We start from the raw sequence: 17,410 nt of genomic DNA on the forward strand, positions 1-17,410 counted from the left end.
GGATTTGTACACATAATATCTTTAAGAAGGAAAATAGTTTTCAGCAGTCTACAGCTAATATATGCTTATAGAGTTGGCAACTTTGATGGCACAGATATTTTTATCTGCTAATACACGTTGTTAATATTCTGATTGCTGGGAATTGTGAAAAACAAACTTGCAGATGCTAAGAATAAACTAAAAATAAATTTTGAGAATGAGTGTACTCAGTGAGTTAAAATCTTTCTTGGGAATTTATATACACAGAAGCAATGGGAATTATTCCTTAATCAATGTACTATACTCCAAATCTCACTGAGAAGATTCAATATAAAAGTCTCAAAACTTATTGGATAGCAATGAATGTCAATTCTAGTGAAGGGGTTCACACAGACACTGTTGAAAATAAACCATACAGAAAGTCAAATACTTATCTGATTTATGCAATTACAGACACAAGACTAGTTATCAGTGAATCAAAATAAAACTGCAGAAAGATATTTGATGATTCTGTAACAAAGGTCCACAACAAGATACATATGACAGGTTTGTGAATTGTTGTATATTGGGCTCCAGGAAGACATACATGTATTTCACTATCTTTAACAAAAGCCAAATGTGTTGCTTTGACAATAACTGTAACATGCATTCATGAATGAATTTATGAATGCATTTCTTGAAGATTTTACAATATCTGTAGAAACTCAAAAAATAATTTTAGAAAATAATAAGTTGTGCATATGCCTGTAAGAAAACCAGCAACACTGATGTCTGAAGCCTGTGTATATTAAGCTCAATTTTACATGTCAATTTAATAACAGCTGGGTGAAAAGTATATCAACTCTTTTAAAAAAAAAAATGTATAAACAAATATTTTGAGTAAATAATCGAACAGTCTGTTTTAGGTTAGGACTAATGAAACTGGGGGAGAACTGATTTGTGTATCTTTTTGTAATTTCTGTTCAAGATCTTCTAACCACTCATGCTTGTTTCCTGCATCATATGTCTTTGACCACTCATTTTCCTGTTGTGATGGTAAGCGGGTAATCTGTAAACATGTTTGCAAACCAAGCAATTGTTATGTATAAAACAAGAGCTTCAATTGTTACCTGGGAATAGAAAAACAGAAATTTAGTTCTTACAGCAGCTATTAAATGCCTCATTATCTTATTGGGACTGGATTAATGTCATTCAATGTGTCCCTGATTGGTATGGTGCTTGATAGAGTAGTTCAGTTGTCACCAACCCCCAATAATATGATCAAACATGTTATTGGTATTTCCAGATACCTCTTAGTTGTTGTTCAGTAGGTGTTATGACCAGCTGCAGTCACTGAAAAAAACCTTAGCTTGTAAATTTTGACTGATGCATTTCTGTAATAAAATAATCATATTTTTTGCTCTTGTATACCTGTACATTCATCATAGTTTGTTCTATTATGACAGAATTCTCCTTTATATGAAATAACTTTAAAGTGTGTCACAGGATATCATATCATTAGAAATTAAGCATGTATGAATTTACTGAGACTGAATTAACAGTTTTGACTTGACAATTGTTTGCTCCCTTCTTTTCTCTCTAGTAAAAATTTTAAGAGGTATATTGCGAGCTTTTGTTATATCCCCCCCCCCCCCTCTCTCTCTGCGTTATTAATGCTATCACTAATTTGTTCAAGGTGACCAATTGGACTGCTTCATTCATAAAATATTACATATCCAAGGGAAAAAGAGAATCATGACTGCTGTCAGTATATTAGATTTTCATTAGGAAAATATGTATGTATGGGGGGAAGGAAAGTATCAACAGTGCTTTTCTTCTGGTTCACTTCACAATTTATGCAAAACTACTGCTGTACTAAGGATCCTCTGGATAACGTATAGAATGATAAATCTGTATAAAATCTCTTAAACTGTGTAGTCTCTTACTAACAGTTTTGAATATTGGTACTATCTGCAGCAATATTTTAGCCTTTGAAGAGCTCACTGAAAATATTAAATATGCTCTTATTGGGACTGTACTGATTGAATCTTTGGTAACATTACCAGTGATATAATACATAAGACATATCATTGAAATAAAAATTTATTGCAACATGTATTAATATATTCACATATGGCATGAGAAACAATTAATTATGCACACATGATGTAAATACAATATAACTGTATGCAAAAATTTCATATACGTTTGCAACATGAAAACTCCTGTCTAACAAATATCTCCATGGGACACTGTAACACAGATTTTTAAAAAATATCTTGTGTGCAAAATTTACTTTTTCTGTTTATAATCACAAACAAAAATATTATAACAACTTCACTTCATTCACTGATACACTGAATTTACAGTTTTCTCTTGCACAAAATTAAAAGGAGCTGTGACTTAGCCCTGTGAATCCAATGAACACTGCTACATACGTCAATATACTTCTTGTGACAGTTGCCATGGAAATCTTCACACCAGACCAATGACAACACAGCCCTGTACATTAAAAATGAATGTATCAATAATTTGAGTAGATATTCTTTTTTCTCACATGTGGCATGATTACAGTAAAGATAGTTTGAGACATTTTCACCATTTAGGATAGCTGATCACATTCATACTAAGAAATAGAAAACATTTTCACAGACTCCAATGACAAATTATATCCATGTAGAAAATGGAAAAAGCAGTTGAAAAAATAGTTGTTGATCTTCTCTTACATATTTCTTTTTTTTTTCATTTTGTTTTACTGTTAAATATTCTAATTTATTATCACTGTCATTTCAGATTTTAAATTGTCTGTGAAAATGGGATAATTTTCTGTGCAATGTAATAAATAAATTAGATTTTGATGAGGTACAGTGTTTCAGACAAGCAGTTACTAGACCATGCACTAAATATGAATACAATTCAGTAACTCATGGATATAAACTCCCTTAGCATACTTCACTGATGAAAAGCTTTTTCCAAATATATTTATAATTCATGAGAATTCAGTAAATGTCAAATGAACTTCATCAACGTATGTTTTCCTCATCTAGCTCCTCTCTTGTGGCCTTATCAGCAACAGCACAATAAACTCCTCCTACAGATGCAGGAAAACATGCATGTCAACTGACATGCAGAAGTTGATCCGTGAGTGATAGCTAATACCTCTTGTGACTAGTTATTGTACACTCTCATACAACCACCTGTTCATCTCTATCAAAACTCACTCAACTCTGTAAAATCTTAAAAACAATCAGTGCTGTAATTCTGCACAACAATCTATAGCATCTACTAGACAAAAAATACACATATGTGTATATGAAAGACTGTGGGTGTAATATATTTTTTGTTCAATTATGTTCTCTGCATCAAGAAATTGGAAGTCTTTCTCAAAGCTAGAGAGCATTGTTATAAATTCACGAAGCAAGGTACTCACATGAAATACAAGTACAGACATGATGTACCATATCTCATTGCTTAGATCCACTTTCAGAGTATTGTCTTACTTTAAGGCAAGCATTGTAGAGCAGTTCATTAAGTTGATGCACCTTTCTGCTCACACTGTATCTGACTACGTATTCTTTTCAGTGTTTCCTGCCTACGTTCTAACTCTTCATTTTTTGAATCATATTCAGAAGCTATATTTGCTATATCTTCAACAACTGATTCCCAATCACTAGGTAAAACATTAGCTTCTTGTTTGGCTGCTTCTACACTTTCTGTTTTTTCTTCAGGGTTGAAAGTCGCTTCTTCCAAAGCTGGTCTTCTCTTTTTCTGTTCTTTAAACCGCCCTGATCTTGACACTGATAATCTGCGTCTTGTAGGCTGCTCACTGTTGTCAGATGAGAATGGGGACCATGATTTATCTGTGAAAAAACTTAAGAACTTTCGCCCTGCCATGGTATTGTGTTATGAGCACATATAAAAAATCAAGTTTTTTTCAGTTTCAACTTCACTGCAAATGTAGCACACTCATAAACACTTGTGATTACAGTACTGCAACTACTGATGTAACAAGCTGCAGTATATTATCTTGACAGTTTATCTTATCTACCTGCTGTTGCCTGATAAGATTCACTGAGACAAGACACTTGAATCTGTCATTAATATGTAGGACCTACATCATGGAAGGTCAGATGTCTTGAATATGTTATTTGCAATAGCTCTTCACTTTGAAATCAGTGAAGGCATGAGTGAAAAACAATGTTAAGCTACAATCACACTGTTTTTTTAATGCATTGTAATAACAGCATTAAATAAATTTTTTGTAAATTTTTATACGAATGCTTTACCTTTTTTGTCCTTTAAATATATGCATGAAGGCTGCAGTGCCTACTGTTTCTTCTTAATCATCACCATGATTTTCTTCTTTTTCTACTTCTACTATTATTGCTCCTACTACTACTACTACTACTACTACTTCTACTACTATCACTATTATCACCACCAATGACACTCTCATAGGTAGTAGCATCATGTGCAATACTTTCACAGTTTACTTCTAAAATATATATTATATTGTGACCTAAAAGAAATAATTTATCTCTTCTATCTATAATTATAGACTAAATATTAGAAATGAGAGTTTGGTGCTAGCCATACTAATTCAGGCTCATAATCTGCAGAGTAAAGTAGGGAATAAATTTACTTATTATGTTGAGCTTTCACAGAGTGATAAGTACTCTTAAACAAAAATACCATTGATCAATTGATTGATTAAGCAGTTTTGATTATGTTCACATGTCAATTTTCAGCACAAATCTCAATACGTAAGTGCTTTAATTAACTTCCTTTTTACAATCTCTGCAACAGATTAGATGTTGAAAAGGTCTCAAATGACTTTGTATGATCATATATACAATTTTAGTCCAAACAACTGACATGCGCAAAATGGGTTTCTGTATTTACTGAACTGTGATATGGTGATTCTTCTAAATCAAAATTATACACTCAGATCAATTAATTTTAGGCTGTTTGTGAGTAAAGGTGTGAAAATACTGTTAGGTAACTGTGAGATATGGTTAAATTCAGTGTGTTTTCAATGGAAACCAGGAAAACTGTACTAGAACACTTGAGAAGGCCAAGATATCAGATTATCTACAGGAGTTATCTTTGGCTACCAGTAGAGGATTTGACACCTGCAATATACATAATAATGTAGGGAACAGTTCAATAGTTTTTGTTGAATGCAGCAAACACTGGCATTAAAGAGGTTTAAAACTGAAGACTGCAAATATATCACTATGTGATAAATCAGTAGAGATGTTGTCATAAGTTATTCAGAAGTGAAAGGGAAGCGTTAGAATTCACAAAAGATGTCTAATGTTGGGGATTCTCCAAGTCCATGGCTGGCATTCAGGGTCATCACAGCAAATATACAACTCCTTTACACTCATCAGTGTATCACAACATGCAACTTTCAGACTGATGGTGCATGCATACATTTTAACTATCAATAACTTTCCGTATCACTTCATACAGATAATTCTACCAAGAAATACATAACTGGAACATTGTGGATAAAAATTATCAAATGCAGTCATTAAAAATTTCATATAATGGTAGACTCTACCCATAGCTTTATTATGGTGTGAAACTGTGGGGCTGTGCTGCAAACACACATCTCAATGTAATATTAATGCTGCAGAGAAATGCAATTATCCTGAGGCATTATGATAGATAGATTATGGTACAGATAGATATGGGATTCTTACCAAGTGGGGCCAATAGAGGAAATAGAAAATATCTAAAGAAGAGCACAATGTTTCATTACAGGTGCATTTAATAATCATGAAAGCTTAATGAAGATGCTCAAGCATTTCCAGTGGGAGATGCTGCAAGAAAGGTATTCTGCATCACAGTGTGACTTACTGTTAAAAGTTCCAAGAGCATACATCCTAAGAATGGCCAAAAATATGGTGGTCAGTCAAAAAGTTTACATTCAAAGGTTGTACAGTCCAGAATTGGTATGCCAAGCAGGTGAAATCACTGTGAGCATTGAGGCAATCATCCCACCAATGCAGCAGGTTGAAGATACCTATTTGGTAAAACACCATATCCTGCTGCATGAGGATGTCCATAAATGCCTGCTGCACATACTTGTACAACAGGAAACTTTGGCCCTTGAAGGTCTTTTTTAAGGGACGAAGGTGTGATAAATACATGGGAAGGGATCAGGACTAGATGGCAGGTGCTCAAGTTTCAACCACTTGAGTTGGTGTAATGGATGAGGCTGGCCTCCCAGAATGACTAGTGTCTTGTGTCTAATTTCAAATAGCATGGAACTTAGTGCAACATTCCACAATGGTGGTTTTCAACAGACATGCTGCACTATGACATTCTTCATTGTCCAGTGGACAGCTACCAGTATTTGTCCTTTGGCAGTCAAGAAACAGATAACAGCATCTTGGTCCTTTTTGGATGCATTTGATAGTAATGTCATGATAGTACACATTTCCACATTTACCGCAAACACATCGGTGCTTGTATATCCATGTTGGAGTCACACTAGGTTGCATACATGCTGCACCAATGCCCTCAAATTGAAATTTTTGACAGGCCCTTATATAGTACTTCCTCATACATAATCTTGTCAAAATACCATGAAGATAAACTTAGAGATAGTTGAATCCACATGGAGGCCTAGTGGCAATCATTTTTCCTGTGAACCATTCACAAATGGAGCAGAAAAGAGAGAAAATGACAGTGGTACACAGAGTACCCTTTGTGACACATTGCAAGGCAGCTTGCAGAATGTAGATGTAGATACAGATGATTTTTTTAATTGAATTTTCTCTCTGACACAATAAGCCATGTTATACATAAATCATTGAGGGTTGAAGTTGGCTCCTCCAAATTTCTGAGTGTTGTGCTTTCCTATTAGGCTTATTACTGAAAATCAGTACAGGTGCACATCTCATAATATATGATGATGATTTCAAATGCATTGAAAACATCTGAGGAATAGTATCAGTCTTATTGAGTTTGAGATATATAATATACAGTACTTCTTAAGTTTACTATGTTACATAGCACTAACTATTAACATTTTCTGGAGTTAGGTTAGTCATTTTCTTTTGATGTTTCCTAGAAAATTCTGACAACCTCTTGTTCTGATTACAGGCTGTGGAAAAAATATTGCTTGACAGTTCAGGTGAAGCAATAGGTGTCATTACAACAGAAGGAAAAGAGATTTTAGGCAAAATTGTGCTCTCAAATGCAACTCCTCATATTACTTTCTTACAGTTGTTACCATCTGGAGTTTTGCCATCTCAGTATGAATCAGCAATTCGAAGCACTGAATACTCATCACCAGTTACAAAAATAAATGGTAAGCTAGACTACAGCATTTTCTTCTATGTGTGGCCTGATTACTGAGTACTGATTAATGGAACAGTTTGGGTATAAAATTCATGTACAAAAAATTTCATGCTAATACTTATTCTTGAATCATTGTGTTCAGCAGACCCCATGATGAAGAAGAACCTTCAGAATGGGGAACAAATCACTATATAGGTTAAGAAACTGAAGTAGTTATTAGAAAGAGGATTAATGAATTATCTGCCATTATATTGCTGTAACTATTTGTACCAGCACAGGCTAAACTTAACACAATAAAATTGAGAGGAATACTGCTATTGTAAAAACAGCTGCTGTTTCTTCAGTTATATTAAACAGTTGTTGTTTATCTCCTACTGCACCCATGGTACAGGGGTGGCCTCTCTGAATAGTAATCAAAAGTCCTCAGTCTCAAGTTCAAACCCTGCAACTGCCTAAATTTTGAATAAAAATCATCAGCAGTGGTGGCTGATGACTTCTGGCTTAATGTTACCCTCAATCCAACAACAGCATTGTCAAAGAAGGCAGAGGAGAAGACTGAGTTTCAGGGCACTCTCTTGTCCTTGAGGTGGGAAACTACCCCTAAAAGTAGAAGAATCAACAATTATCAAGAGCATGGAGATGCAGAAGGCAATGGAAACCACTGCATTAATGACAAGCAATGTAATTGAAAAAAGTGTCATGATCATCTCTCCATTGGCAAAAGATTCTGGAATACTCCCCCATGTAGATCTCCGAGAGGGACTGCCAATAGGGAGCTGACAATGAGAGAAAGACTGAATAATCAGTGAAAGAGATGCTGGAGTTAATGTTTATGTGAGATGTGTTTGCTTGTGTGTGTGTGAATTGTGCATGTGTGTGTCTCTCTTTTACTAATGAAGGCTGTGGCCGAAAGCTATACATGAGTGTCTTTTAATTGTGCCTGTCTCCAACTTGATGTATCTTCTTTATGGTAAGTACCAATCTGTCTTTTCCTATGATGTTGATATTCCTACCTGGGGTAACATTCTATGAGTTGAGGAGTGGAATGTTAGGAGTTTGAACTTGGTATAGAAGTTAGAACATCTGCAAAGGGAAAAGTTCTCAGGCTAGATATAGTGGACATCAGTGAAGTAAAATGGAAAGAGAACAAGGATTTCTGGTCAGATGAATAGAGTAATATTAACAGCAGCAGAAAATGGTATTACAGAAGTAGGATTCATTATGAATAGGATGATAGGGCAGAGAGCGAGTTTCTATGAACAGTTGAATGATAGGGTTGTTCTCGTCAGAATTGACAGCAAACCAATACTGACAATGATAGCTCAAGTATACATGCTGATGTTGCAAGCAGAAGATGAAGACACAGAGAAAATATATGAGGATATTGAACAGCTAATTCAGTATGTAAAGGGAGATGAAAATCTATTGGTCATGGGGGACTGGAAAGCAGTTGTAGGGGAAGGAGCAAAAGGAAGAGCTACAGGAGAATATGGGCTTCATACTATGAATGAGAAAGGAGAAAGACTAATTGATTTCAGATGGTAATAGTGAATACTCTGTTCGGTAATCGCAAGAGGAGGAGGTATATTTGTAAAGGGCCAGGAGATACAGGAAGATTTCAGTTAGATTACATCATGGTCAGGCAGCAATTCTGAAATCAGATATTAGACTGTAAACACACCCCAGGGGACAGATATAGACTAAGATCAAAATTTGTTAATGATGAAGACTATGCTGAAGTTTAAGAGACTAGTCAGGAAGAAACAAGGCACAAACAAGTGGGATACAGAAGTACAAAGGAATAAAGAGATACATTTGATGTTATCTGAGGCTATAGATATTGTGATAATGAACAGATCAGTAGACAGTCCAGCTGGAGATGAATGGACACCTCTAGAATGGTAATTACAGAGGTGGGAGAGAAAAAACATAGGTATGATGAAGGAAGCTGTGTAAAGGCCATGGGTAACAGAAGAAATACTTCAGTTGATTGATGACAGAAGGAAGTACAAAAATGTTCAGGAAAATTCAGGTACACAGAAATATAAATCACTTAGAAATGAAATAAATAGGAAGTGCAGGGAAGCAAAGGCAAAAAGGCTGCATGAAATAAGTGAAGAAATTGAAAAAGAAATTATTGTTGTAAGAACTGACTCAGCATATATAAAAGTGAAGAAAAAAACAAAAAAAGAGGAAAATGTAGAACTGAGGAAAATGTTAAAAACCCCCAAAATATTAGAAAAACACATGTAATTGGCATATATGATTAAAAAACGCAATTCTTGCGAATACTTTGTATAAAATCTGTCTAAGTGAAGGAAATTAAATGTACAATATAATGTTTATACAATAATTTGTGGTAATGAATTTCATCAGTTCTTAAAAAATCACAAATGTGTAACAGCAAATAAAAACTCATCAAAAAATTAAAATTGGTATCTGCTGCAATGTAATCAAGCTGTTTTCTGACATGCCATGACTACAAATTACATGTTCAAAACATGTTTTTGAGAAATTATTGTTTACACTCACACAGAAAAAAGCAAAAATTGATGAACATGAATTACACCAAAAACATCGCAGCAGCTAAGCCATTAAACCATAAGCATAGATGCAGACATCTGCTTAATGACATACTTTGACACCATTGCTATTATTGTTTAATGCTTTTCTTATGAGCTGCACTTCATATGTTCACCACTGTTAAAGTGTTATTTTATACTTGACGAGATAAACAGAGACTGAAAAAATGAGTTTGCTTCCTCAATTGACATTACAAGCTTATTAGAAGTTGGCTCAGTGAATTTTTGTACACTGTGTAAAATTTAAATTTGAAAGAAAGCTCATAATGATGTGCTACAGTTTCACTTCAAGCCCTCTATCACTGCTGCCAATCTTTACGATCCGCAGTGTGTGGTGCAAAGCATATGCTGTATACATGAGTAATGTATGTAGTTGTTGCAACTGTATCATGTCAGATTTGAATGCAGAAGTCTTTAAAATGTAGTATCACAAAATGCTTGTACTATTTCTGTGTGACATCTCTGTCATAGCACGTATCATCTGCTTGAAAAGTATATTTTTAGCACTTCACAAAACTCTTTCACACCTACTTGCACACCCGTTGTTGGAGGGTCACTCCCTCTTTCTACACACCCAGTATGTGAGTTCATTTTAAGTGTGTTAGTGTGGTGTGGTGGCCCCTTCACATATTGGCTGGGTCTGGAACACTTCGGTCAACTGCCTTGTTTTTCAATTACCACCGCAACCTTGCACTAGTTGTATCATATTTGCACAGCGAAGCTAAACATTGCAAATTGTATTGGTAATACTGATCATGGCTTACATCAGCATTTTGTCTCTTACATCTCCCATCTCCACAATGGCCTAAAATATTCCCTTCATTGTGCCACCACCTGTGGTGCAAACCATTGTCTTTTGAGTCACTTATAACTTATTCAGTCACATCAAATGTCAATAGGAAGGAAACAGGACAAAGTCAAGCGAGACGTCAAGTAAGGGCTTAGAATTGAGGTAAGCCTTACTAGCAAGAAATGTAAAATCAGGGAATTTTTAGCGTTGATCTTAGGGGTTTTTCACAGCGGCTATGAATTTATGGTGTAGAATCACGAGAAACTTAAAAGATTGGAGAATATGAAGTCAAAGTTTTTCTCTGTATTCACATTGGTGTGTAGAATGTATGAGACTGGTGATATACCATCACACTTTCAGAAAAAAATGATCCACACATTTCTGAAGATTGCAAGAGCCAATAAGTGCAAGAATTATTGCACAATTGGCTTAATAACTCTTACATCCAATTTGCTGACAAGAATAATATACAGGAGAATGAAAAAGAAAATTGAGTATCAGTTATATGATGATCAGTTTGGCTTTAGAAAAGGTAAAGGCACCAGAGAGGCATGTCTTATGTCATGTTTGATAATGGAAACAAGACTGAAAAAAAAAAATCAAGACACACTCATTGGATTCATCAACCGAGAAAAAGTGTTCAGAAATGTAAAATAGTGCAAGATATTCAAAATCCTTAGAAATTAAAGAAAGGTTCAAGAATGGGATTAACATTCAGGATGAAGGGATATCAATGATAAGAACCATTGATGACACTGCTATCCTCAGTGAAGGTGAAGCAGAATTACAGGACATGTTGAATGGAATGAAGAGTCTAATGAGTACAGCATATGGGCTGAGAGTAAATTGAAGAAAGACCAAAGTAATAAGAATTAACAGAAATAGAACAGTAAGAAACTCAACATCAGAATTGGAGATCATGAAGTATATGAAGTTAACAAATCGTGCTACCTAGACAGCAAAATAACCCACAACGGACATAGCAAGGACTACTTAAAAACCAGACTATCACTGGAAAATGGGTATTCCTGGAGAAAAGATGTCTACTAATATCAAACATAAGCCTTAATTTGAAGAAGAAATTTCTGAGAACATACGTTTGGAGCACAGCATTATATGCTAGTAAGACATGAACCATGGAAAAACTGGAAAAGAACAGAATTGAACAATTTGAGATTTGGTGCTACAGAAGAATGTTGAAAATTAGGTGGACTGATAAGGTTCTCTGCAGAATATGTGAGGAAAGGAACATACAGGAAACATTGACAAGAAGGAGGGACAGAATGACAGGACATCTGTTAAGACATCAGGGAACAGTTTCCATGGTATTAGAAGGAGCTGTAGAGGGTAACTGCACAAGAAGACAGGGATTTAGGCTGAAATTGCTACTCTGAGATGAAAAGTTTGGCACAGGATAGGAATTCATGGTGGACTGCATCAAACCAGTCAGAAGAGTGATGACTCACTGCCCCACAACTTACTGCTCTGTCAGAAATATCAATATCCAAATAACTTAACACTCCTTTTCTCCTTTTCAATCATGTGTACAGCCCTAACAGAGGCTTTCAGTCTGTACAGAAGCCTGAAATTGGAGTACCAACAACACTGGTTAACTTCAGTGGTCAGTTTTCAAGGATACAAGCTTCCTGAAACTTCCTGGCAGATTAATACTGTGTGCCAAACTGGGCCTCAAACCTGGGAGCTTGGTCTCTGCTGGAGAGTGAAGGTTCATTCTGTATACATTCTTCTGGATGTCATAGTCATTCTGATTACTTTTTTGCAGTCAAAACATCTCTTTCTTATGTATAGCTCTGTAGTATGCAAAAATTCTCCTTTAGAATTTTTCACCATATTATTTCCCTGATTCCTTAAAAATATTGTGCCCACAGATTTTCCTTTCCTCTTTCACTCAGCATCTGTGTTTTTATAAGCTTCAAAAAACACGAACAATATAAAATGTTCTTGTCTAGAACTTTCTCCATTTGCCAATAAGTGCTTTTTCATCATGCTTTTTACTTGCAGGTGAGACAAAATATTCTTCCTCTCTTAAATTTACTTCAGATGTAATATTTCTTAATCCTATGACATTAACAGTTCATTCAGTACTTCTACTTGCATTCTCTTTGCTGAAAACCGTTAATGAATAAACAGGAACTTCAGTGTTAACTATCTTCAATATTCATTTAATGATTGCTGTGGTAACACAAAGGCATGATACATTATTGCATTTCATCTCAAGTCACCTTCTTCTTACTTTGCATAAGTACCGTAAATTAAATAGTTTTAGAAGGTATTAAGATTTGTAGTCTGAATGTATACACATATTAATTTTGGGTCAACCAAAAATTTAACAACCCAGTGATATTTCCTTTGTTAGTATTCTCTAAAGCATTACTCTCTCAGTGTACAACCCTTCCCTTCTTTCCTGTGTTTATTCACCACCTACCAACTTGCACATGCTCTGACTTCTGAGCCACACTGTATCAACAATCTCATCTGCACATAACACATGGCTAGGTGATTGTGCAGATTGTTGGTGCAACATCTAAGGCACCAAATTCTTCCAACCCATAATTTTAATTATTCCCATTGATCACATTTCCTCCCTCATCCTCATGTGCTTCATGTTTTCCACACCTACAAGTGCCACACATACTTGTGAACCTTGACCAAACCAATCAATTTTCCCTCTTTCTCCCCATGTCCCAATGCAGGCATACTCCTATACTTTATCTGTTCCTTTTCTCCCATGATTTTGTATGTTTTTAGGTATTAGTACAGATTTATATCACATCCCTGAAATTGAAACCCTTGCTTTCCAGCATCTGGAGGAGCATCCCAGACACCACCTCCATAAGTTATCCAATCTGCCAACATCCTACTGCTACCTTGGGCAGTCCTATCCCACCCATTGTGTTGCTCCTTGTCAACTTCTCAGAGCATCAAAATCCTGCCTAGCTGACCTTTTCAACTTGCCACATCCCCCAAAATTCCGTACCGACAATCCACTAAATCCAGAACCGAAACATTCCTAGAACACTGTTGTTAACGTTTCCATCAAAATCATCAGCCCAAAAGAAGTTTAAATCCTATCCATAGGCCTCAGCTTTAGCACTACACCCAAATTTAACCACGTTGGACTTGTCAAAGACCAACTCTCTTTCCCCCGGTCCCTGTAATGGAAACGCTTTTTTGCCGTCAATCCCACCAAACAAAACCAACCTATCCCAGTATTGAACCCTGCCTCTCCCAGTTCAAACCACCATGCAATCATTATCCCCCTCCTCCTCTTACCTATCACCCCCTTCCAGGAATTCCTTACCTCCAACTTGCCCTCACTATGCTTCACCCAGTCCCTTCTGAGAAATACAATCTCAAAACAATCTGATCTAATTATTCTACATTCAGACAAAGGTTCCACCACCATTGTTATGAAATGCAGTGACTAGCTGGCAGAAGGCCTCTGCCAATTATCTAACTCCTCCACCTATAAACTGTGCCAGAGTGATCCAATCCCAGAAGTCCAAAAACCTCCAACCCCTGCTTAAAACCTCAGCCCCTTCCCAAAATCTCCCCTAACTTCATTTTCATTCTCACCCGAATGACACCCCACACTCCAACCTTCTACATGCTCCCCAACATCCACAAACTGAATGATCCTGGGTGTCCCATTGTAACTGGTTAGTGTGTCACCTCTGAAAGAATTTAGTCGCTATTGACCAACACCTCCAACCAATTGCCCAAAATCTAGCCTTCCATGTCAAAGTGACCAACCACCCCCTTTACCAACTCTCTGCACTCCCCTCACCTTTTCCTTCTGGATCACTACTCATCACTGATGGGGTCAATTCCCTACACATAAACATCCCTCATGCCCATGGTCTTGCCGCTATTGAATACCACCTTTCATAACATCCTTCAGACTCCAAGCCCTTTACCTCATTCCTCATACACCTTACCAACTTAATTCCAGCACACAGCTACTTCTCCTTTGAAGGGAAGATGTACAAACAAATTTGGCATAGCCATGGGCACTTATATGGCACACTCTTAGGCCAACCTGTTTATGGGCCATCTAGAGAAAATCTTTCTAGTCTTCCAAAACGCCAAACCCTTAGTCTGGTTCAGGTTCATTGATGATATCTTCATGATCTGGACCCAGGGCAAAGAAACTCTATCCCCATTTCTTCAGTCTCAACATGTTCCCTTCCATCTGCTTCTCCTCAACCCAGCATGCCACCTTCCTGGATGTTGATCTCCTCCTCTCTTGTGGCTCCATCCCCACATTTGTCCATGTTAAACCCACCAACCACCAACAGCACTTGCATTTCAACAGGTGTCACCCCTTCCACACCAAAAAATTCCTCCCTTGCAGCCTGGCCACACTGAGACACCTTACCTACAGTGACAAGAACTCCTTTACCCAGTATGCTGAAGGTCTCAACAAGGCCTTCAAAGACAGGCATTATCCCCCAGACCTAATACACAAACAGATCTCCAGCACCATTTCTCCACACATCCCAAATACTCCCACCAACCTCAAGAACAAACTAAAAAGGAGCACACCCTTTGTTACCCAGACTGGAAAAATTGACCACATTCTTTGTTGGGGCTTTAATTATCTATCATCATGCCATGAAATGAGGGCCATCCTATCTGAGATCATTCCCAACCCTCCTAATGTGGTTCTCCATCACCAGTCCAAATTCAACAACATCCTAGTCCATTCCTATGTCACTCTCGCTCTCAATCCCTTGTTGCTGGGACCATATTCCTGTGAAAGGCCCAGGTGCAAGACATGCCCAATCCACCCATCCAGTATTTCCTATTCCGGTCCTGTTACAGGCTTACCCTACCCCCATCAGAGCTTGCACACCTGTGAAAGCAGCCATGTCATATAGGAGCTCTGCTGTAATCACTGTACAGCTTTTTATATTGGTGTGACTACCAACCTGCTGCCCACCAGAATGAACAGCCATCGCCAAACTGTGGCCAAGAGCATGGTAAACTACCTTGAGGCACAACATGCACCTGAAATATTGTGCTTCATTTCAATGGCTGCTTCACAACTGGGGCCATCTGAATCCAACCCTCCACCACTAGCTTTTCCAAACTGTGTGGATGGGAGTTATCTTTACAACACATTCTCTGCTCCCAAAATTATCCCAGCGTCAACCTTCAGTGAGTTACCATTCCCACATCCCCCACTCAACAGTTTCCAATCCCTCTGTTCTATTACCTCCTTCCTATTCACATCCTCTCACCCTCACTGTGTATTACTCTCTGCCAATGCCTGTCTTTCCCCATCCCTGCTCCTTTCTTTTTTCCTGCTCTGCTACCAAATTTCTGTCCCCCTCACATCATCCTGCCTCAAGACTCCCAATGTTGTGCCTAGTGGCAGTCTTATCATGCCTGCACCTAGTCCCTGCACACTTCACCAGACAGTGCTCTTCTCTCCTCCCCCTCCCTCCCACCCCCCTCGCCCCTACCCTCCCCCTCCCCCTACCCATACCCATATAGTGCTACCTCTCCCTCTTCCCTGCCCCACTCCATATTGTTACTTTCATTCAGTATGACTGTTACATTCTGGTACAAGCTGCCAAAGATGGAAAACACGTGTGTGTGAAGTATACTTGCTTGCATGAATGTGTGTATTCTTCTCTGAAAAAGGCTTTGGCCAAAAGTTAATTGTGTAACAGTCTTTTTATTGTGCGTGTCTCAACTCAGAGTGTATCTTTATGGTGACTAGCAATCTATCCTTTTCCTAATGTTGTCAAGTACGTTAGTAAGTCATTTGACATTGTGTGTTGCATGTGTCAAGTTGTTACTGGAGGAGTTTGTGACAGTTTGATAGTGAGTTACTTTGATGTTGTGAATTATGACTAGTGGATTCAGTCTTGTGGTTAAGGCTGAAGACATGTTGTCTAAAGTCAAGTACCTTCAGTTATTTGGACATCTGGATTTATTGCAGAGTATGTGAAGTGTCAGGTATGTGGTGAGGATATGAAGTTCACCAAAGTTGCTGTGTCTCAGGGCAGGTACCAGTACATGTGGCATTGTTGGTGGGATAACATCTGGCACTACATCCATGGGGGTTCCTTGTTCAAGAACACTAGGTTGGCCATACATGACGACATTTTAGTGAAATGTAGTTCTTGCTATTGGTCATCCACTAAGTCCTGTGCTCATGAGGTGGGTGTTGGTAAGCATTGTGGTTTAGACAGCTTTTTGTTTTTTTGAGGAAGTTTGCTCAGAATTCATTAAGTTGGGGGAGGGGAGGTTGCAGTTGACATACATGACTGACACTTTAGAAAAATGAGGGGTGGCCCTCAAGTGGATCTGTGGCTGTGAGAGGTTGTTATGTCAGGGACTGGGTGTTCAGACATTGTTTTTGGGTTGTTGAGCAGTGGACAAAATGGATAATAGTAGATTTAATTGAAGATTACATTGAAGGGGATTCACCTACAGTTTCCAATGTATTTCCTCCTTATGGGGATTTAGGGAACAGGAGGTATCAACATTTAGTGGTTAATCATTGCATTGAGGTTAATGATTAGGTTACTGGGGCACATACAACTACAAAAGTGGGGACAGAGGGACTGTTAGATCCATGATAGGGAGAAGGAAGAGGCTTCCTTCCATCTCATAGTCTCATTTATATGAGTACTTCTGGCAGAAGAGTGAACTGGATAATTTTTCATTCCTTTTGCTGTTTCTTGAGGGCTGTGGGGAAAACATATAGGATGAAGGTTTTTAGTTGATCAGG

General features: G+C 37.5%; 1 protein-coding gene across 1 annotated transcript in view; it reads left to right on the forward strand.

Annotated features, from left to right (window-relative positions):
- Nucleotides 1–17,410, forward strand: part of LOC126473391 (pyridine nucleotide-disulfide oxidoreductase domain-containing protein 2-like) — a 169,114-nt gene that overhangs the window by 98,383 nt on the left and 53,321 nt on the right. The window contains exon 7 of the mRNA XM_050100399.1: nucleotides 7,075–7,282. Within this exon, the coding sequence (XP_049956356.1) occupies nucleotides 7,075–7,282 (208 nt within the window). The remainder of the gene's footprint in view (nucleotides 1–7,074; nucleotides 7,283–17,410) is intronic.

This window comes from Schistocerca serialis, chromosome 4 (genome assembly GCF_023864345.2).
Source record: "Schistocerca serialis cubense isolate TAMUIC-IGC-003099 chromosome 4, iqSchSeri2.2, whole genome shotgun sequence".
NCBI lineage: Eukaryota > Metazoa > Arthropoda > Insecta > Orthoptera > Acrididae > Schistocerca > Schistocerca serialis.